The sequence below is a fragment of the Lynx canadensis genome, chromosome D4, assembly GCF_007474595.2.
Source record: "Lynx canadensis isolate LIC74 chromosome D4, mLynCan4.pri.v2, whole genome shotgun sequence".
In the NCBI taxonomy this organism is placed as follows: Eukaryota; Metazoa; Chordata; class Mammalia; order Carnivora; family Felidae; genus Lynx; species Lynx canadensis.
In genome coordinates, this window is record NC_044315.2 from 17,833,594 (window position 1) to 17,856,206 (window position 22,613).

A 22,613-nucleotide genomic window follows, 5' to 3' on the forward strand; every position below is an offset into this window, starting at 1 on the left:
CATTGAAGCAGTGTTTCTCTGTGGAACCTGGAACAAACACCAACATCTAAGAGGAGACGGAGGAAAAGAATCTTACGAACAAAGCTTCCTTCAATCCTACATCTATCTGTCTGTGGTTAATCCACTTGCATCTAAGAGAAAGTATCAAGTCTCCAGAAAACTTGTGCTTCAAGTTAACGGCCTTAACTTAGTGGAACAAATCACCATTTCACTAGAGAATAAACATGCATTCGCCATTTTTTCCAATGGGAATCTGTCTTTGGTATTAAATAGGAAAGCCAAATATATTTCTATTCTCCAGAATATAGATACATCTGAACTATAATAACGTATCATATATTTTGATATTTCACAGCCACCATAAAGTACAAGACACTCTTCTAGACAGCACAAGAAATAAATCATCAACCCTACAATCTTAAATGTAGATTCCCTTTTCTTACATTTTTATCAGAGTAGTCCTAAAAGTTGGGAGCATGGCAGGGGTGGGTTGCTCATGGCAGAGCATGGGGGGGTGGTCTACCTTTCCATTCCACGGCCACAAACACTGCTTCTCCACCCTTCTATACTGGTGTTGCCCAATGTCTTTGTCAGTATGATCTTCATTGCCCGAAGTCAGGAAACCCTGCTTGGGAAAGAGAGAAAGAAGAAGGCGAAAATGCCAATATACTATTCAACGAAGAATGAAAAGGGCTGTAGCTCTCTTGTCTGCAAAATGGTAGAGATGTGTAGTATTTTCCAGCGCTGCGGTTCCTACCTCTGTTTACTTGGCTGAGAAGTGATAGCAAATGCTGAGGGTAGGGCTTTTCCTGAAATTTTCTGCTCAAGGCCACGTAGGTATATTATTGTGCACATTAGCAAACTTTAGAACATCTCCGCCTTTTCTGGAATCCATGTGACCACCTGATTGATAACCTTGTTACTTTTGTGTGTCTGTGTGTGTCTTTTTGTTCACAGAGAAAAGTCTTTGCCGGAAATGCAGTGAGAATTGCAAGACATGTACAGAATTTCACAATTGCACAGAATGCAGGGATGGGTTAAGGTGAGAGAGCGAAGGATCTCGGCAAGTCCCACAGCCCAAGGAGCTTCTCAGTATAAATAAAATATGCAAATAAATAATCCTCTTGCCATCACCCTCTTGACTCCCATTCAAACACTTGATTGCTATTTGCATTATCTTTACCATTATATGTGAAAAATTGGATGCCATCTTGGCTGAGGAAGGTTTATACACCAAATAAAATCCTCTTCAGAAAAGATGGCTCAGATACAACTAAATAAAAATGGCTATTTGAGAGGCTCTCTTCGTGCTTCTTGACCGGCAGCGTGCCCGTCAAGGATTACTGTGTGGGTAATACCAATGAATTATATTTAATCCTCGTGATTCATTCCTTTGATGGTCGGAAACTATTCCCTTATCTTTATTATTTCTCTCCGTATAGCCAATCATTCTCTTATCTTAAGTACCTCAGGCTTGGTTCCATTATGCTCTGGTATGCACACAGATTTAACACCTGGAGAGGTTTTTCTTGACTGGATGACTTCGCTCATTGCCAAGCCAGATAGCGATAGGTTCTGCAAGAGAACAAGCACACAGAAAAAATGAACTAGGTGGCCTCTTGATATCCACAGAGAAGGTCAGACCATCCTCTGCTGGGTGAGGAGTTGGACTCTGAGCGTATAGGCGCTAGAAACCTGCCACACTGGATCTCTCTTAAGTGTTGAGAATTCCTGTCTCCACCTTTGATTGGCGAGGTGAACTGGGCAGGCCCCAGGCAGGTGATTCTTTACAATAATGAATATCAGAACATCGTTTTTGCTCAGATTGTCTGTGGCCTTTTTTTTTTTTTTTCCATACATGCATTCGGTACTGATTTGATTTCCTTTTCACCTCCAGCCTTTCAGTCTTGGGGTGCCTGGGTGGCTCAGTCGGCTAAGTGGCCAACTTCAGCTCAGGTCATGATCTCACAGCTTGTGGGTTCGAGCCCCGCGTCAGGCTTTGTGCTGACAGCTGGTAGCTCAGAGCCTGGAGCCTGCTTCAGATTCTGTGTCTCCCTCTCTCCCTGCTCCTCTCCCCTCCTACCTCCCCTGTCCATGCGCTCTCTCTCTCTCTCTCAAAAGTAAATAAACATTTAAAAAAATTAGTTTTTAAATTTTTTTTAAAAAGACTTTCGGTCTTAATAAATATCAGTCTAGACAGCCCCCAAATTTTTGGAGAAAGAGCAGATCGGTATAATAAAAAGGAGAGAAGATGACAGATGTGGGCCAAAGCCTTCCTATTAATCAGCTATGGGATCGTGGTCAAGTCACTAAGGCATTCTGAACTTCAGTTTTGTCCTCTAGAAAATGAGAAACCAACCCCTACATTGCTGGATTATGACAGGATTAATTGTGATAACATTTACAAAGTACCTGTTTCAGTATGGGACACATACTCGGTCCATGAAAAATAAAGGTTGTTTAAGATTAGTTTCTAGAGAGGTGCCTGAGTGACTCCATCGATCAAGTGTCCAACTTTGGCTCAGGTCATGTGCTCAAGGCTGGTGAGTTCCAGCCCCGTGTCAGGCTCTGTGCTGACAGCTCAGTCTGGAGCCTGCCCTGCTTGGGATTCTATTTCTCTGTGTGGCTCTCTGCCCCTTCCCTGCTTGTGCTCTGTTTCTCTCTGTCTCCCTAAATAAATAAATAAGTAAAATAAAATAATTTCTATACAACTGACTGTTGCACAACTCAGGGGTAGGGGCACCAACCCCCATCCCATGCAGTTGAAAATCACACATAATTTTAACTCCTTTTTCTTGTAAAATTTATTCTGAGAGAAAGAGGGGAGGGGCAGAGAGAGAGAGAGGTTGAGAGAGAGAATCCCAAGCAGGGCAGCTCCGTCCGCGTGGAGCCCAACACGGGGCTCGATCTCATGAACCGTGAGATCATGATCTGAAACAAAATCAAGAGTCGGACACTTAACCGACTGAGCCACCCGGGTGTCCCAACTCTTTAACGTACTCTTAACTACATAACTACTAGCAGCCTATTGTTGGCCATAAGTCTCACAAATAACAGTCAATCAGCACATATTTGTGTTACATATATTATATACTGTAGTCTTACAAAAAGTAAGCCACCAGAAAAGAAAATGTTAAGAAAAGTCTAAGGTAAATACATTTATAGTACTGTCATTTATCCAAAAACTCCACTTATAAGTGGACTCATGCAATTCAAACCTGTGTTTTCGAGGGTCAGCTGTGTTTCTCTGGGAACATTTTAGAGAGTTCGTAACCGGCACTCTCCAACAGAAATATGAGAGCCGTATATGTTAATTTTATATATGGCAGGAGCCACATTAAAAGAAGCAAAAAGATACGGGTGAAAGCTCAAAAAATATTACCTGAATATATCCAAAATATTATCATTTCCACATGTAATCAGTATAAAAGACTCAGAGAGATACTTCACATTCTTTTTTGTCGCTATACCCAGTCTTACCTGGTGGGCATTTTACCCCTAAAGCAGGTCCCGCGTCTCACCATGGACGGTAATTTTTTTTTTTTTATATATGAGCAGTGTGTGATCTGCGTTTAGATTTGACAGAATTGAGTCGAAGTAGATTTTCTAGAGCCACGTCGTTCCAAACTTAGAATTTTGCCAATAGCTGAACCCAAGTGCCAGCGTGTAAAATGTGGACTGAAATTAATCACGACTGAAATTAAATTAATTAAACCACGTAACACTTAGAATCCCAGTCGTGGCCACACTGGCCACATATCAAGTGCTCAGGAGCCACGGGTGCCAGGAAACATGCGGGACAGCACAGTCCTGAGCTGGCCGCTTTATCACAGGAAGAACCCAGGCGTTCACAGCCCAGCTGGTCAGCCAAGCCACCGCTGTATGCTGAAAGCTGCAGAAAGCTCAGTGCCTGCTCTCTGTTGCACGACCCACTTAAGCTCATTTCTTCCTCACACAGGGAAGCCTCTGTCTCATGCTGAATAAATGCCAACCTCAGAAGGAATGTCCTTTATTAGAAAAGCTGGACGGCTCTTTTTTTCTAAGCTTTGATAAGTGTTTTGGTGGTCCTCCCCCAAAAGGATCCGTCGGATGCGACGTTCTTTTCTTCCAGTTCTCCAGAAAGGGAAGGGATTTTCTTTCACTGGCTTTTTAAAACATCTCTCCCCGGCCAGTAAGATCTGTGAATGAGAGTCCACATTCAGTTACGCTGCCCTCTGTCTCCTTGAACCTGCCTGCCTTTGCCTCGGAGGCTTTGAGGCTTGGTCGTTTTGCCTCAAGAGACCTGTAAAATTGTAAATCGTGGCTAAGCAACACACACAGAAAAACACGTATGCATACAGCACCGGAAGGAAGTGGATTAAATGTTAACAGGACTGTTAGGGATCCTTTCTCATCTGTTGTTCTTTCCAAATTTATTAAGCATAGGGAAAAATCAATTTTACTTTTCCAAGTTAGTATGATGCAAATACAAAGCACAGTCAAATAAGATGTGAACTGGAGAATGTAAGGAGTCCGAGGGGATAAAAAACCATATGACCCTGTTGCTTAGATACCCATCTTCTAGTATCTTCTATTTGGTGACATAGCATTACAAACCCTAATGTATAGTTCTAATCACACTATTCAGTGAGCAATATTTGTATATTAAATGTCATAAATTACGTTTTAAGAACCAACCTGTAGACCATGGAAACTATCATAACTGATAGAAATTAGAAGGGAGAAAATATGCATTCCCCATTCAACATTCTGGCAATTTAATAGATTCTAAGAGTGCTGAGTAGAGAAAATACGGTACGGATCACACCTGGAAACAATAATATAACTAAGAAAAGTTGGGGTGTTTGGAGAATCTGCAGTATAGGGAGGTCATTTTACTAAATTATTCATTAGAATTTAAAAGAAATCAAGAAAGAGGCAAAGTGTGTTCAAGTTGTGTTATTTTGATGAGAACGGGTAGAAGAACTAAACAATCAGAAATGAATACAAAAATAGCTACCCCTGGGCGTGTGGGCTGGCCAGAGATCATCGCGCCCTTTTATTCAGTTGCAATTCATTGTACCATCAGTGCAGATGGGCTGCAGGGCTCGAACTCACGAGTCGTGAGATCCTGACCCGAGCCGAAATTCAAGAGTCGGGACGCTTACCTGCCTGAGCCACCGGGCGTCTCTACAAACCAGCTTTTGGATCTATGATGTAGCAGGTCTGGGCATCAAAGCTGTCAGACACATTGTGCGGCAGTGAGTTTTGTCAGTAAAATATTTTTAAGAACATCCGGGCTGTAAGTTGTGGAGCAAAGAAGGAATGTGTCAGCCCAGTCTGACAATTAAGAAAATTGTCCCCAGAACTTGCAGCACGTGTAGAGGCTACAGACTTTCAGTATAGGCAGCGGGAGGGGAGAAGAGCAGGGTACAGGCTATTTCCCCTGCTTTTGAAGCTTTGCTTTTCTTGGGGGGTCGGGGGGGGGGGACTGTATTTGTTGTGTATGGAGCTGGGGAGTCCGCCTGGTGCCTTGATCACAGCGTATGTGTCTGTGTCTCCAGCTTGCAGGATTCACAGTGTTCCATCACCTGTGAAGACGGGCAGTACTTCAATGGCCAGGACTGTCAGCCCTGTCACCGCCTCTGTGCCACCTGTGCAGGTACCTTGTCCCCCCCCCCCCCCCCCGGGTCTTTTCGTTCACTCCTCGGGCTCTGGTTGAGCTCTTACTGATTTGTTCTCAGCCATCACTCATACACGCCCACTGGCTGTAAAAGCAAACGCTGGAGAAGCATGGTTCTCTTCCAGCACGCCTGCATATATTGTCACGGCAAGTTCTCATCTGCCTTCCGCCCTCCTGGAGACGCTTAAATATATCCCAGGGAGATCCCCTCCTCTTTTCAAAGCCGTTGGAGGTTTTGGGCAAATGGAAGCGTTTCATTTCGGTTTTAAAACGGGAGTGGTACTTCCCCCCCCCCCCCCAAAAGAATGCAAGGAAAAGCGCCACCGTTCCATTTGTAACCGAGCAACTACAAATGAAAGTACACGTTTTGTTTCTGTTCGCCGCGTTCGTCTGGCTTTTCAGGGGCGGGCGCCACCGGGTGTATTAACTGCAACGAGGGCTACTTCATGGAGGACGGGAGATGCGTGCAGGCCTGTAGCACCAGCTATTACTTGGACCACTCTTCAGAGCACGGATACAAATCCTGCAAGAAGTAAGTGGGCCCGCCCCCTTCAGCCCGAGCCCTCGGTCCCTGGGTCCTTATTTGATCCCCTCCATAAATAACACGAAACAGAATTACTAACCGTGAACGAAGGTTCCAACATCTACCTGTGGACACTGCCCTGCAGCTTTAACCCAGCTTCCATTTAACATTCTTTGTTTTTCTCGCAGGAGCGCTTAAAACCTTTAAGGTAGTATTGTGTTCCAAGTACTGGCGTCCTCCCATTTAAAATCACACACCCTGGGGCACCTGGGTGGCTCAGTCATTAAGCATCTGACTTGGGCTCAGGTCGTGATCTCATGGTTCACGAGTTTGAGCCCCATGTCAGGTGAGCTTGAGCCCCACTTTGGGGGCGCCCCACTTCTCTGTCTCTCTCTGCCCCTTCTAGGATTCTGTCTCCACCTGTCACTTACTTGTGCGCTCTCTCCCTCTCTCTCAAAAATAATAAATAAATAAATAAATAATAAAATAAATAAATAAATAAAAATAAATAAGAAAATAACATATGGTCTACCTTCTAGGCTTTCTTTAATGGTGTCAGATGTAGCAATTACGGTAAGAAAAGATTTCTGTGTCATGGTCAAGTTTAAAACGTCATTAAGGCTGGGGCACCTGGGTGGCTGGGTTAAGCGTCCATCAGCCTAGGTCATGATCTTGCCCTTCTCAGGTTCGAGCCCCGCATCGCATCGGGCTCTGTGCTGACGGCTCAGAGACTGGAGCCTGTTTTGATTCTGTGTCTCCCTCTCTCACTGGTCTCTGCCCCTCCCCTGCTCACGCTTTGTCTCTCTCTCTCTCTCTAAAATATTTTTAAAAAATTTTTAAACTTCACTTGAGAGGTTGATGGCTGACATCTTTTCTTGTACCCAGTGTGTGAAAGGACGATGAATTCTACGTTTTCCCCACAGATGTGATGCCAGCTGTTTGACATGCAATGGTTCGGGGTTCAAGAACTGTACGAGCTGCCCCAGTGGGTATCTCTTAGACCTAGGGACGTGTCAGATGGGAGCCATCTGCAAGGACGGTGAGTAGAGCCTGCTCAGTTTGATCCTCTGAGCAAAGGGTCACCTTTTAATATTGATATCTAATACCTTTCCACTCAAAGAAACTACCAAGCGTGAGTTAGATGAACATGCCCAATATCTTGTCGGCATTCATCCGTCTTGAACTCACACCTACAGTGGGTTTGGGTTTTGGTTCATTTCTTTCAATTAAAAGAAGAAATGAATCACCTATATAGTTCTACTGGCCAAGAGGGCACCAGTTAGCTCTTTTCAATTAGCAAACTTTGTGGTTTGTTTGTTTTTTTTTTTTTTTACATTTTAGAGTTTTAGGTTCACAGCAAAATTAAGCAGGAAGTACAGAGAGATCCCATACATGCCCTGACTCCCCCACCCGTGACATACACACACACACACACCCTCGCCCACCATTAGCCTTCTCTACCAGAGTGGTAACCTTTGTTATAATCAATGAACCTTCATTCACACACCATTATCACCCAAAGCGATACCCGAAAGATACACTTTGGATATCACCCAAAGTCCTTAGTTGACATTAGGGCTCACTCTTGGTGTTGTACATTCTAGGAGTTTCGGCAACTGTATAAGGACATGAATCCACCATTATAGTGGCATACAGGACACTTTCACTGCCCCAAAAATCCACTGGGCTCTGCCTTTCCCTCCCTTCATCCCTCCCGCTTCCCCGCAGAACCTACTAGTTTTTTCTTACTGTCTCCATAGATTTACCTTTTCCAGAATATCATATAGTTGGAATATGCAACCTTTCTCAACTCGTTTTTTCATGTATTTATTTCCCATCTTCCACCGTATGTGCTTTTGATCAGATTTTTTTTAATACCACGTATATGAATTTGTAGCCTGCGTTTGATACTAAGCTTTAGACAAACATTATCCTTTGTTTTTACAAAGTTCTCTGACACTTCAGTTTTAATGACAGCATAAAATTCTATCACGGGACGATGCCGCTTGATTGCCATTCCCTTTATTTGGATCATTTAAAATTTTGATACGTAACAATCAAACGGTATCTGAATACTTCATTAAGCCTGTGGGGTAAGGAATTAATGATAGAGCCAGGTAGAGAACTTAAGACTTCTAAATGTTGGCTCATTTTTCTTCTCTCTGCACACACTCTTCTCAACCAAAATGCTGGGACCGCACACCTTCTCCAAAGAGTCACAGTAAATTGGTTTTTGTTTTGGGGTGCTGTCTAGGCATGGATATTTTTAGAAGCTTCTCAAGTGTTTCTAATGTGCAGCCAGGTTTGGGAACATTTTGCTGTTCCATTCCCCCTGACAACGTGACAAATGCCAAGCCCTCTCCTATTTCTAGCCTCAGTTTCCCCATTTATAAATGAAGAAATGTAAGTTATTCCAACTTCGGCATTTTGTGAACTTTGACTCCGTATAATTCACATGGAGGGGGCCCTAATATTGGAGCCTGACGCTTTATGCAGACACGCATCTCAATGACATAGAAAGCATTTTGAACCATCGTTATTTTTAAACATCTATGGATTGTTATGAAAATAGAAAAATAAAATTTTAAAGTATGCATTTGGAACAGTCTTCCCGGACAAGAGCACTTCCCTTGGTTTACTATTTGCCTTCCTTTGAACGGGCGCTCTTCTAGAAATTTCATAACAGGTACAACAGTGCTCTGATTGGGAGAATGTGGATTCAGAAATCAGAATACTGTCGTTCATTTCTTGGGCTCCAGATCTTGGGCAGGTGATAAACTTCTCTGGGCCTCACTTCCTTCATCTGTAAACATGAGGAGGCTAATATTATTGACCTTGTCTGGTTATTCTAAAACTTCCCATTAGGAATTTCAAAGAGATGTCAAAAAGAACCAGGCAGCTGATGGCACCTATAGAACATGATTGATGGTCTCATTTCCTCGGAGCATGATAGGTGACTTTGTGTCTTCATAGCTTTTTGACTATAGGATGGGTCCAACTGGGACAGACCCAGTCAGGCTCTGTGTTCTCACCACACAACACGGGGACAGAGGGTTGGGGTGAGGGCATCCCAGGGACCATGTAAGTATCACTTTTTGCTTAAAACCATGGTTCCCTTCTAGTTGGATGTGACCAGAATTTTTAAGTTAGTAACAGAAAACAGAGGAAGATCCACAGTCGCTTGAAATTTTCACCTGTAGCATTTGGTACCAGGCATGGCCACGTCTGTGATGCTTCACCTGCCTTCTTTAAACCACGGTAAACGTGGGGATGGGTTCTGCCAACTGGCACTTTGGTAGGAGTGGAGTGTCAGGATCGTGGGCAAGAGTAGAAAATGAAGAACCATCGTTTGCAAGGCGTCCACTTTCAGATCAGCTAAATAATGAGAAATAATGAGATCCCTGATGGCTCACCGGGCTTTTCAAATCACATGGCAATTGCATTTAGGGATTCGTGATTTAGTCTCTCTCACCTGTCATATTTCAATGATTCTAAGACACACTTTTTTTTTTTTTTTTTCATTTTAACATCTCTGAAATCAGATGCATCTTATACTTTATGCCTTTGACTTAGTCACAATGATGTCTAGCCGACTGAGTCAGGTGCGCGGTTGCTACTTCTTGTGTTGAATTTAACGGGAGTTCAGAAGCACTTCGAAAAATTAAACGAGTGTTTACTATCAAAGGAAGAGTTTTTGCCATAAGCACAGAAACACAACAGCATAGTTATATAACGAATATTTAACCTTGCGCTAAAAAATAACACCATAGTTATATAACTAATATTTAACGGACATTTCAAGAAGGACAAAATTAACATTCTAATATTGATGAGAATGTAATAAGAAGCATGTTTTTTCTGGGCAGAGCTTAAAATGGTGGTGCATCTTACATCCAGGGTCTTGGATTCAATGAAATATAATATAAATGGCTGTACTCTCTGCTCTGGGTAATTCTGAGAAGAAAAATTCCGTGCTTATGTTATTATTGATTTCTAATTTATTCTTTTTTCTAACCTTTTTTTTTTCCTTTCATAAATGACACCAATCACATTTACCATTGGACTGCCATCTCTCTCCTTGAAAAACAATGGTGTTGACTGAAATCACTTTGAGTGGACCAAATTTCCTCCTTGGTGACTGTTCCTCAATGATCTCTTCCACTCCCCCAATCTGCCTCTCTGGCCAATCACAACCTTCTTCCGTGTGTACATCATGCTGCTCTCGTCCTCAACTCCCCCCTCTGTCTTGCTGACTTCCTGGAAAAGCCACGGAAGAATCCTGGGCCGAAGGAGGCTTCTGTATGCTAGTGAAAAAGAACAATCTGTGCCAACGGAAGGTTCTTCAACAACTTTGCTGCAAAACATGTACATTCCAAGGCTGAGCTGCGATCCTAGATTTCTTTGTTCCTGTAGACTTATAGATTACTCCATATTATTATTAAAAAGAAAAAAAAAACAAGCAAAAAAAAAAAAAAAGCAAGCCACCTCTCTCTTTTTTGCTCTCTTTTTCTCTCTCTCTCAAATTTGTGCAGGGAGATGGTGAACTGTTTTGTCAGAACTTAAATGGAAAAAAAAAAAAAATAAACCTACAACAAGCCTACCTTTTATAACTGGGTGTTTAGTGCTAAACAGCCAGAACCACAGAGACAGTATTGTATGACCAAAGCATTTGATGCCAAAATTTGACGTTAAAGTAATGATTTGATTTCCTGCCCTGGTTTTGAAGGTCCATTTTTTTTCCCCCCTTTGCATTTACTTGCTTGTTTCCCCTTTGAGATGCCTAAAGATACCTTTCAAAAACATCACAAGAGCAGACATAGATCAGAATCAAAGAGAGAGCTCTTGCGTGTGTCATTTTTCACGCGTGAGTCCACTGTTTGTTGGGGGAAATGGCACAAAACTGGACCTGAGGGCATTCAGAACATCCCGCGGAGTTGTGTTCAGTGTCATTTTGTCTTAGTTTTTCACAGTTGAACATTGATACTTTTCCACACATAATTGACTGCGTGCATTATGTGCTGGTTTTGGCGTTTGACTCACGCGATAAGTCTGCTCCACTGGTTTCATCAGATAGATTTGCTGCTACTGGCTTTTCCATTGCCGACTGGGTGATTTTACACACAGCTGGTCAAATGGGATCACTCTCTACGATCAGATTGGTGATGGACAGAAAGCAAAGTTACACCAAATAGCTGAGACCGATCCAGCTCCCCTGAAATCTGGAGTGTTCACTCTGTGGACCCCTGCCCAATCTCTTGGTGCTATCTGGCCATTATCCCCATAGCATTTTTTTGTTTGTTTGTTTTTAAAGGCCATCAGAAATTCCATTTATTGTGATGGGAAGCATTTTGGATAGAATGCGGGAGATTTCTTCCTTGAGTCCAAAGTTTCTAAAAGGTCCTGTATTTTTTAAGAAATGGAATTATTTAAATACTATTTAAGCTCGTGCCCAAGTTGGCCGGGCAATGTTTCTCAATGGTGCTTATTAGAAGTTTTATCATTTTGTCATTTTAAGAAAATAAAACTGGAAATTGAATATGGGTGGCATGATTGTACCCTCCTGGTTCTGTTATTTCCCACTCCTCTGTCCCTCTTCTAACTGTGCTATGTTACATCTGTCCACTGGATGTCAATGAGATCATGTTTTCTTGGAAATCTTCTCACCGGTTTTCTACAAACTCCTAAACAACATCCTGGAATCTAGCAGACTGAATTTTGTGAAAACTATTTTGGATCAGTGGTCAGAAATGATGCCGGATAGATCTTTTTACCGATTCTGAGTTTCTCTGTTTAGGGGAGGACAGACTCATAACAAGTTTCTTCGTTTTTCACATCAGAGCTCCATTGGTGACCTCATTTGCTTTGGGAGTGACCGGCCATCTTACAGGCTTTATTCTTTTGACAGCCTCACTTCCAAGATATCACTAGGCCTCACAGCTGAGAACAGGGATGATATCAATATAGATTATTTGGGGAAGGAGCTGGGAAGTGGATGCGAAGGTCCCCACCCACACAACACGCTAGTGAAAAGCCGACCTTGAAAACAGTCATTCCTAGACATCAAAGTCATTACCTGACCATAGGTGATTAATTATAGTCTAATGACCCTCTTCACAGCATTGTAGTGATACTGAGTCGCATAGTGATTCGTAAGTAACTAGGGAATCAACGGATTTTGCCGACCAACTTTCGTTTTCGTAACACTGCAGCAGGCCCTTCCGACCTGAAGAAAATAAGTCCATCCAGGGTATGGCGTATAGAGCCTTACATTTAAAGGCACAGCCTCTACATGGACAAATGTAAGCGCAAGCCTAAAGCAAGAGCGGGCAGATGGCAAAACCAGATTTGCCTGCAAAGGAATCCATTTTACTGAACCAGCCCATACTGCTTGAGGCACAAACTTACTATGATCGGAAAGATAAAAACCATGTCTGTGTTCTTAGACAAATAACCGTCAAAATGACAGCCAAATTCATCGGGGTCCACCAGTGTACCTGTTCCATTCCCCACCGACCATGCAGGCACACGTCACGGAAATACTGGTCTAACTGCTAGTGTGTTACTGCCTCGTTTATCTACAGAATATTATTAACTAGAACATAATGCTTTCAAAGTTTAAGTTAATGTTATATATTATGTATAAATATATAATTCATAATGAGATATATGGAATGGATAGTACAAAGTTTGGAGACTTCACAAATGCTCTAACCTTCTAGAGACAAAAGTCCTATCTTCTGTTTTCTTTTGTCTTTTTATTTTGAATTAGTGATCCACTGTTAACTCCAAATCCACTTTTACTGAAAAATACTGTACATGTGTAAAATGTTCAGTTGTTTTTTTGTAAAATATAGCAGAATGATTGTAATTGATACTGGCCCAAATCAATGTTATTCCATATTTTATTTTTTCTATTAAATTAACCTAAGTTCCTGTTTATCTGATCTGTTCCTACCCACGGGTAACTATCTCTGAGAGGGTGAGAGAAGGAGAAACTTCTGTTTCCACCTGTGGCCACATAGAAGCTGAATATAAAGGATGGAAGTAAATGGACCATCTGAAGGTCAGAAAAGAAAGGGTAAGCAGAGGAAAGAGCTGAAAAGGAGAGACAGAGTAACGGCAGTATAAGAAAGGAAGAGGTTAGACTCGGTCCTGAGCGGATGTTAATTCCCGTTTTCAGAAAGCCAGCTGGTGGGGAGGGGCACTGTAAGAACTTGGTGTCCAGACCCACACTGGGGTCGATGCAGACACTAGCTTTGAGATGTCAGTGCCCTGCCTCTTCGGCAGAGAAAGGAGACATCAGTGAAAACAAGATCCAAGTTGAGCTCCAGTTAGGTTGAAAGGGATACTAAACGGTGTAAGAGAACTCCACTGTCATGAAATCCCATTATGAGAATGGCGGGGCAGCGGGGAGGGAATGAATTTTATTGAGCACTTACTAGGTACCGCCCAGTGTGGGAGTATAGAGTGTATGCATGCTAATGTAAACTTCCTTAACTCTCACAAAAAACTCTCAAGCAGAGGTATGCCCTGTTTACACATTAGTCATTACCTTCTGTTTACAAATAAGAAAGCTGAGACCCATGGGCTTGAAATAAATTGGGATTACATAACCAGACACAACAATTAAAATTCAACAGTGAGACAGTGAACATTCACTAGTGAATTCTAACTCTCAAACGAATGGGACACTAAGTTACTAAGTCCAGACAGGCAGAATTCCTTTGACTGGAACCGAGCAGGGTGAAGTTCCTAGAGTCAGTGCAACTAGGATTGGTTCTTGGGAGCTATGGCTGAGGCTTAGCTGAGCAAGGAGGAGTGTTAGCAGCAAACTTGGTATTGAAGAGATGGCTCGGGGTAGCAAGTCAACTATTTGCATGGCTTTATCTAGTGGCTACATTGCTCCAAAGGACAGTGATCCGACATCTGATGGGTTAGTCAGGAAGGATCTACATTTCTACGCTTTCCAAAAGATGAGTAGAGTGGCCCATCCTCAGCCCCCATACCTGTGGCAGACCTTCCTAATCACCAGTATCCATCTGGGCATTGATCAGACTTGCCTCTCTTTCCACAACCCTCCCACCCCCAGTGTTAGGGGGGCCTGTCATCATGCTGCTGATCTCTTCTGTCACACTCCTTGTTTTCCCACCCAACCGTCTACTCTTCACTTTGAGGCTCCAGCCAACTGAGTACAAGTGGATATCAGGCGGCTAAAAGAGAAGGAGGCACGTCTTATTAATGGCTTTCATACCATCATTCGGTCTCATGCAAAGAGCAATGACGGACGGCAGTGCGATGAATAATGGAGAAAATCAGAGGCAGCTGTAAACCACGACCCGGCCAGTTTAACACTCCCTCCTCCTTCCGTCCTCTAATGCAAAATGGTAGAGGGAACTTAAAGGCCAGCTGCCGCTTGACCTCACCTGGCCCAGGCTGGGCCCTGGGCCCCCAGTCAGGATATGTCAATGACAGAAAGTAGAAACCTGCTTCCGGTCGACAGCCATGCCCAAATGTTTTTGCTGTTGCCAACCCATAAAATCTTAAGTTCTGGGCAAAATACTTTGGAGCTGGTGACAAACTCCCTAGGGCATAGCCAAGATGGACCTCATTTCCCTGTGGCTCGTTGGAGCCAGGTAGCACTAGAAGCGGGACTGTGAGGTACGTGAGCATGTCCCCCCTTCATCAGGAGAGGTGAAGATCTGTCCCAGAGTCAATCTTGGGCAAGAAAGATACAGCCCGGCATCTCAGGGGGCCAGTCTGGGAACTGGGAATGCTCGCAGTTCCTTTCCACGCTAACTGCGGAGGACTGAGAAGGACACTTATTACTGAAGCATTTTCTTACACGGTCTTCTCTCTAAAGGAGGCCATTTTGAGGGCGATTGTTGCTTTTTCAAAGCCGGGTATCGATCAACCAAAGATATTTTGAATCCCCACTTTGAAAAATTCCCAGAAACGTTTCCTGGGGCCTAAAGTGTACGATTTTTTTTTTTTTTAATTTTAGGAAAGAGTACATACGTTATTTTAAGAATATGCTTGAAGGCTGACAGAGTTTTACTTTAGGGAAAACTAAAAGTTTTATTTCATTTTGCCTTTCATTTGGCCTACACAAACTCAGAGGCCTATGGAGATACTTAGCAAGATTCACAGCTAGTAAACGGTGGGGCTGGGACTGGAGCCCACAACCTCAACCTTCTGCACAACACTGCCTCCTTTTGAAGAATGCCAGGAAGAAAACAAGCCCGTATTACATACACCGCAGGGGTTAAGAGCCCTTTCTCAAGTGCAGGTAGAAGACACAATGGATCCCTGGACTTGGCTTTTTCTCTTCATGAGCTCAAGTTAATTGCTTCCATAAATAATAAGTCCCTGTGGTCCTTCTCGCCCTCTACAAGCTTATAGTCTAATGGGGAGCACAGACACAAAAATACGAAGCTATTTACGTGCCTTCAAAAGGGCATAAAAATATCGTGGGGGAGTCCAGAGGAGCAAGCTCACTTTACCAGTTAAGTGCTAAACGTTCCATACCCTCGCATTACAAGCTTTCTAAGGGGCATCCAAAAATAGCGTGCTCCATTAAAAATACGATTACCTTGGGGTGCCTAAGTGGCTCAGTTGGTTAAGCGTCCGGCTTCTTCTCAGGTCATGATCTCATGGCTCCTGAGTTCAGGCTCCACACTGGGGTCTGTGCTGACAGTTCAGAGCCTGGAGCCCGCTTCGGATTCTGTGCCTCCCTCTCTCTCTCTGCCCTGCCCTCCCCGCTCTCTTTTTCACACTCTCTCTCTCAAAAATAAGCATTAAAAAAAGATTTTAATACAGTTACCTCAAAATATGCAAATTCAGATGATATTTTAATTAAATACCTACAAAATGCAACAGGTCAAAACTAGACCATTACAACTCAACTCTTAACACATGCAATTGGGGTGCCTGGGTGCCTCAGTCAGTTAAGCGTCCAACTTCGGCTCAGGTCATGATCTCGCCATCTGTAAGTTCAAGCCCGCAGCGGGCTCTGTGCTGAGAGCTCAGAGCCTGGAGCCTGTTTCAGATTCTGTGTGTCTCTCCCTCTGCCACTCCCCTACTCTCTCTCTCTCTTTCTCTCTCTCTGTCAAAAATAAAGAAGCATTGGGGCGCCTGGGTGGCGCAGTCGGTTGAGCGTCCGACTTCAGCCAGGTCACGATCTCGCGGTCCGTGAGTTCGAGCCCCGCGTCAGGCTCCGGGCTGATGGATCGGAGCCTGGAGCCTGTTTCCGATTCTGTGTCTCCCTCTCTCTCTGCCCCTCCCCCGTTCATGCTCTGTCTCTCTCTGTCCCAAAAATAAATAAACGTTGAAAAAAAATTTAAAAAAAAATAAAAAAAAAATAAAAAAAAAAAATAAAGAAGCATTAAAAAACAAAACAAAAAAAAAACCCACATATAATTAATTTAATGTAGGATAAAGGTAATTTAAATATGTTTGACATGATGTGGGACTGATAGAGGCGGGAAAACCTACGATCTGTTGGGATCTTAATATAACTCTGCAAAGGAGGGAGAAATTCACTATTCATGCTCGGGGTGGGGAGTTAGATTTATATATATTCCTCATCTCTTCCCTCAAGATTTCTACCTGTAGCTCCAAATAGCTACTTGACATTTCCCTTCAGATAGCTAATAGGCATCTCAAAATTAACATGTCCCAGACAGACTTCAGATTCCTGAATCTCCTTAATATCATCACCAAATGTCTCCCACCCCATTCATGGTATTACAACCCAGCCACCCGGTTGCTCAAATCCAAAATCTTTTTTCTTTTTTTTGTCCCCAAATCCAACCCACTAGCAGGGTCCCATTAATCACACCTTTCCAATAGATCTCTAAATAGTCCATAGTTGTAATTATGGGTCAAGACGCCATCGTCTCTGTCCAGAACGACTGCAGGTGCCTCGTTAGGAGGCTCCCTGTTTCTCTTTCCTCCTTTTTCTCTCCAGCCCCATCCGCTCTCCACAGGGAGAGCAGAGCTGCTATTACAAACACAAAATCAGATTTCGCCTCTTTCTTCCTATTTCACTCGAAGTCACATCTGAACTCCTTACCTGAGCTCTTTCTCATCTCCTTTCTTGCCGCTTTCCCCCACCTATCGCGTTCCAGTCGTAACAACTTTTTGTTCTTCAAGCCAACCTAGCATGTCTGTGCCTCAAGACCCCTGCCCTTCGCCCGGCTGGTTTCTTCCCATCCTGCGGGTCTCGGTTCAAAAATAGCTCCCTTGGAAAGCAGTTGCCTCCACCACTCACCCCACGCCTGCCCACTTTTCTGGTCTTTTCGTGGCACGTATCACAACCTGACATCTATGGTTCCTTTGCTCGTTTACTGTCAGTCTCTCCCAGTAGAATGTCAGCACCGTGCAAGCTGGCGCTCTGTCCATCTTATTCACAGCCATAGCTTGTAGGCGTAGCACGGTGCCTTCCCTGCCTGATCAACGTTCGCAGAATGGATGAATAAAAAGGCTAAAGTAAGAAACGGCATTTGACCCGAGTCTTGAAGGATAAGCAGGAATTTGTAAGTCAGTGAAGGCGAGGATGTTGAAGAGGATTCTTGGGAGAGAGAACCAGTTCGAGGGCACAAAACCATTAAAGTGTCTGTGGACAGGGATGGCAAGGAGGGGGCAGGGTAGGCACTGGAGGCAGAGGATGGAGAGACAGTGGAGGGCAACTTGTAAAATACTGTGGAGGGGCTGGTGCCCTGCTCCCCTCCCCTTGACAGAGTCCTCAACCCTCTTTTCAGAGAGGCTAATGACGTGCTCAAGGAGACCGTGTTCGGGGCGCCTGGGTGGCTCAGTCGGTTGGGCATCCGACTTCGGCTCAGGTCACGATCTCGCGGTCCGTGAGTTCGAGCCCCGCGTCGGGCTCCATGCTGACAGCTCAGAGCCGGAGCCCGTTTCGGATTCTGTGTCTCCCTCTCTCTCTGACCCTCCCCCGTTCATGCTGTCTCTCCCTGTCTCAAAAATAAATAAACGTTAAAAAAAAAAATTTTTTTTTTTAAATAAAAAGGAGACTGTGTTTGCTTCGGTCCCTGGAGGACTGACACCTACACTGAGCCAGCTAAATGAAAGGACAGGGTGCTAAGCACAGCTCAGCTGTCAAAATAGCTCACATGAGAGGAGGCAGCCCGTAGCTTCTCTTCACTGTGATATCATGGCCAGAGCAACATATTCGGCAAGGCCTGTTTGCAAGATGATACTCGGGGACAAGAGCTTGCTCAGAAATCCTCTTTTCCTTCTAAGGAAAAAAAAAAAAAAAAAGCAAACCGAAACACTTGCCCTCCAAATCATCACCAGAGGAGAGTGAAAGTAAAGAAAGTGATATGCTAGCCCCTTTCTTCCCGAACGATGAAAACAACAATAATAACTCCCACAACGTGAAGTGCTTCCCGTGGGCTAAGTTCCGTGCTGCTTGCTTCGTATGGTTATTCCACTCAGGACCACGAATAGCCCGATTTTATCCTCTTTTACAAATGGGAAAGCAGGTGACGTAAATGCCTAAGGCACCCCAGGGATAAATGAAGATCTGGGATTAATTTAAACCCAGACAATCTGATATCAAAATCTCCAGGAGAAATACAGGAGCCAGGGAAGATGTCTGTGAAAACAGCCTTCGGGCTATGACCACGGAGCTCACATGAGGATTAAGGATTTTAACTGGTGACGTCTTTCAGGGCCCCCACTATCTCTTGTGAATAGAGCAACATACCCAAGACTACGCACCATGACCGTACATGGCACTTTCTGTGACCAAGCCAGGAGTGGGTATCAGGATCATTATGAGAATTCATAGCAACCGACGGGCCGCGTGGGCAAAGGAAATTAGAACGGACCTAAGGGGAACGAGGCAGTGGCTGTTAAGAAATGAGGATGCGATGCCTCTTTCATGCTAATTTTTTCTATCCGGGAGGCCATCGTTTGCGTTTTCTAGCCCCAGATGAAAGGAGACAGAAATCGAATGGAGAGTACGGGGAACAGAGTGAAAACATCACAATGCTGAAGTCATCACATAATACAAATTCCGTGAGTTCCTTTGATAAATCTGGTAAAAGATAAATTCCTTCCAGGTGGTATTACCTAAGACTTTCTTGCCACCTGCATCGTAACTGGTATAATAAAACCTACTCAAAGAATGTAAAATTTTTTGTTACGTATAAGAATGTGCTTTGTAACTTACTTGTGTAGTGAGAAGAGTCACAAGCCTAACAAACCCAGGAGTTACCTTGACCATTTCTCCCCACTCCTACGTCTGCCCCATTGGCAGGTCAAGACAGCTCTGCCTCCAAAATATGTCTCCGCTTCATTTTCTGCCCTTCACTTTTACTACCCCCGTCGTCATCAAGCTGCTTCTGGATCAGCGACTTCTCACCTCGACTATTGCAAAACTTCCTTTCTAGCCTCATCTAATGCACCCTTTGTGTCCACAACTCCACACGTTCCTACCTTTTTCCTTCCAATCTATTCCACACAGGAGCCAGAGTGCTCTTTCTAAAAATTCAAAGCTCACACGAGGCTCTGCTGTTTAAAACCCTCCCATGGCTTCCCGTTTCCCCTTGGATAAAGTCGAAATACCTTTCTATGGCCACCAGGCCGTGGTCAATCTGACCTACCCCACCACTCTAAATTCATCTCGTGACATTCTTTATCTCCCATATTTTCCAGCCACAGTGACTTTCCCTGATTTTTCCTTTATGCTTTGTGCTTCGAACTTTCCCACATGCCATTCCCCCTACTTAATGTTATCCCATTCTTATCATCTACTGATGGATAATATTTATCATCTGGGCCTCGGTTTAAATGTCACTTCCCTGGGGCGCCTGCGTGGCTCAGTCGGTTGAGCGTCCGACTTCGGCTCAGGTCATGACCTCACGGTCTGTGAGTTCGAGCCCCGCGTCGGGCTCTGTGCTGACGGCTCAGAGCCTGCAGCCTGCTACGGATTCTGCGTCTCCCCCTCTCTCTGCCCCTCCCCCACACACGTTCTGTCTCTCTCTGCCTCTCAAAAATAAAGAAAACTAATACATTTTTTTTTAAATGTCACTTCTCTGACATTTAAAAATCCTCTGATTTTCTAAACAAGGTTAGATCTCCTTATTTTAAGTTTGTACGGGAGCCTTTACTTTACTTTCATATCAATTATAAATGTCTAGTTAATTGTAGTATTTGTTTGATGTAATGCTCACTACAAAGTTTGTTCCATGGGGGCAAAGTCTATAAACTTCTTATAGCCCGTAAAGCTAGCAAAATGTCTATCCTAGACTCGTATTTGACAACTCTTTGATCAATAGATGAAAACGTCAATGAATGAAGAAATCAGTAAATAACTGAGTACATGCTGACAGGGAGGAAATAGCCCTGGCCCAGACACTAAGACAGCCAAGTTCTCATGCTGATCCTGAATAACTTCAGTGTAGCTCTATGTCTATACCTGTTTCCTCATCTTCAACATCATCCCCGTGAATCATTCCAGCCCTTCTGTTCAGTGTAGAAGAGAAGTCCCAGGAGATGTCATGGAGAGTCTATCACTGTCCGTAAAACACATGTAAAACCTTAGGCACAAACCCGATAAGGCTAACGCTTTAGGACCTTGCCACTAACAGTGTCCAGCAACAAGAGTAGCTGGTTTGGGTTAGTAGAGTAGCAGAGTTCTGGAGTGTCTCCCTCAGAGTCCTATCCATGTGTCATCCACTGCTGTGAAGGTACTTTGCAGATGGAATTAAAGGTTATTATCAAATAACTTTACAATCAAGAGATTCTCCTGAATTATCCATGTGGGCACAAGGTAGGGTCAGTCAGAGGGAGAAGCAGAGAAGGCAAAGGAGAGAATTCGATTCAAGATGTGAGGACTTGACTTACGGTCACTGGTTTGAAGATGAGGAAGGGAGCCGCGAGACAAGAAATACCTACAGCCTCTAGAACTGAGGACAATTCCCAGCCACCAGGTGGCAGGAAACAGGGACCTCAGTCCTGAATTCTGCCGTCGCTATGAATTACTTGGACCAGACGCATCCCTGGAGCCTCCAGAAAGAATGCAACCTGTGATACCTTGTTTCCAACCTTGAAAACCTGGAGCAGAGGAGCAGCTGAACAGTTGTGCCCAGACGCATGACCTACAGAAGTGCGAGATAATAAGTGGGTGTTTACGTAAGCCATAAAAAAAAATAGGTAACTTGTCACAGCAGCCATCAAAAACTAGTACATATTTGTGTACCTTTACAGCTGACGTCTGAGGGGCAGGCTTCCGGTTTGTCACACATTCAGGGACCTACTCAGATGTACTCCCGAGACAGAGGCTGGTGAATGCCACCTTTGCATTCTACCTCTGCCTTACTCCAGATGGCTGGTATCTCTGGAAAGGAACTTGTCCACGTGTCTGGTGCCCTGATTTGGGCAACTGCCGCCCAGGGACAGCTCTAGATCATGTGGCTATGGTAGCCACCGGCACTTCTGCTTGGAGTCTCAAAGGCCTGGGTATATTTGCATCATTTAAACGCTGCTGTCTGAGGGTCTGGCTTTCAATCCTCAATCCCAGAGGCACATGAGATCCTCCCCTTTGGGACCCTGACAGCTCTCGGTACACCCTGAACTTTTGAGATTCACTAAGAGTAAAATAGGCTGCTCAGCCAATCAGAGATCTGAGAAACAACCCAGACCTCAGGTAGGATTGAATGATAAAGTTCATCTCCTACACAAGACCACTCCTTCAAGACTAGGAAGGCGGCTGTTGTATCTTATGCAGAGAAACCAACACAGAAAGTCAAGAAAATGAAGAAGGAGAGTCACATGTTCCAAATTAAAGAACAAGATAAAATATCAGGAAAAGCCCCTAATGAAATGGAGGTAAGTGATTTAGCGGCTACAGAGTTCAAAATAATGTTTATAAAGATGCTCCCCAAACCGGGGAGAAGAATGGATGAAGACAGTGAGAACATCAATAAGGAGACTGAGAAAAGTATATGAGATTACCCGTAGAAGCCACACAGCTGATGAATACAATAACTGAACGAAAAAATCCAATAGAAGGGCTCAACGGCAGCCTAGACGAAGCAGAAGAATCAGTTAACTCATAGGGCAGGGGAACTCAGACAATTACAGCAGCAAAAAATGAAAACACACACACAAATGAAGATAGCTTAAGGAATTTATAGGACACTATCAAATGGATCAACATTTGCATCCCAGGACTCTCAGAGGAAAAAGAGCAAGCAGGAGAACAAGGACCAGAAAACACACTTGAAGAAGAAACGGCTGAAAACTTTTCTAAACTGAAGAAGGAAACGGGCACCCAGATCGAGGAAGTTTCGAGAGTTTCAGATAAGATGAACCCAAAGAGACCCACACCAAGATGCGTTCCAATTAAAGAGTCAAAACTCGAAGGCAAGGAGACGATCTTAAAAGCAGCAAGAGGAAAACAAG

At 43.9% G+C, this 22,613-nt stretch overlaps 1 protein-coding gene across 1 annotated transcript in view; it reads left to right on the forward strand.

The window, feature by feature from the left end:
* PCSK5 (proprotein convertase subtilisin/kexin type 5) overlaps positions 1-22,613 on the forward strand; it is a 456,194-nt gene that overhangs the window by 297,975 nt on the left and 135,606 nt on the right. The window contains 4 exon segments of the mRNA XM_032595566.1: positions 958-1,042; positions 5,544-5,641; positions 6,065-6,194; positions 7,109-7,224. Of these exon segments, the coding sequence (XP_032451457.1) occupies positions 958-1,042; positions 5,544-5,641; positions 6,065-6,194; positions 7,109-7,224 (429 nt within the window).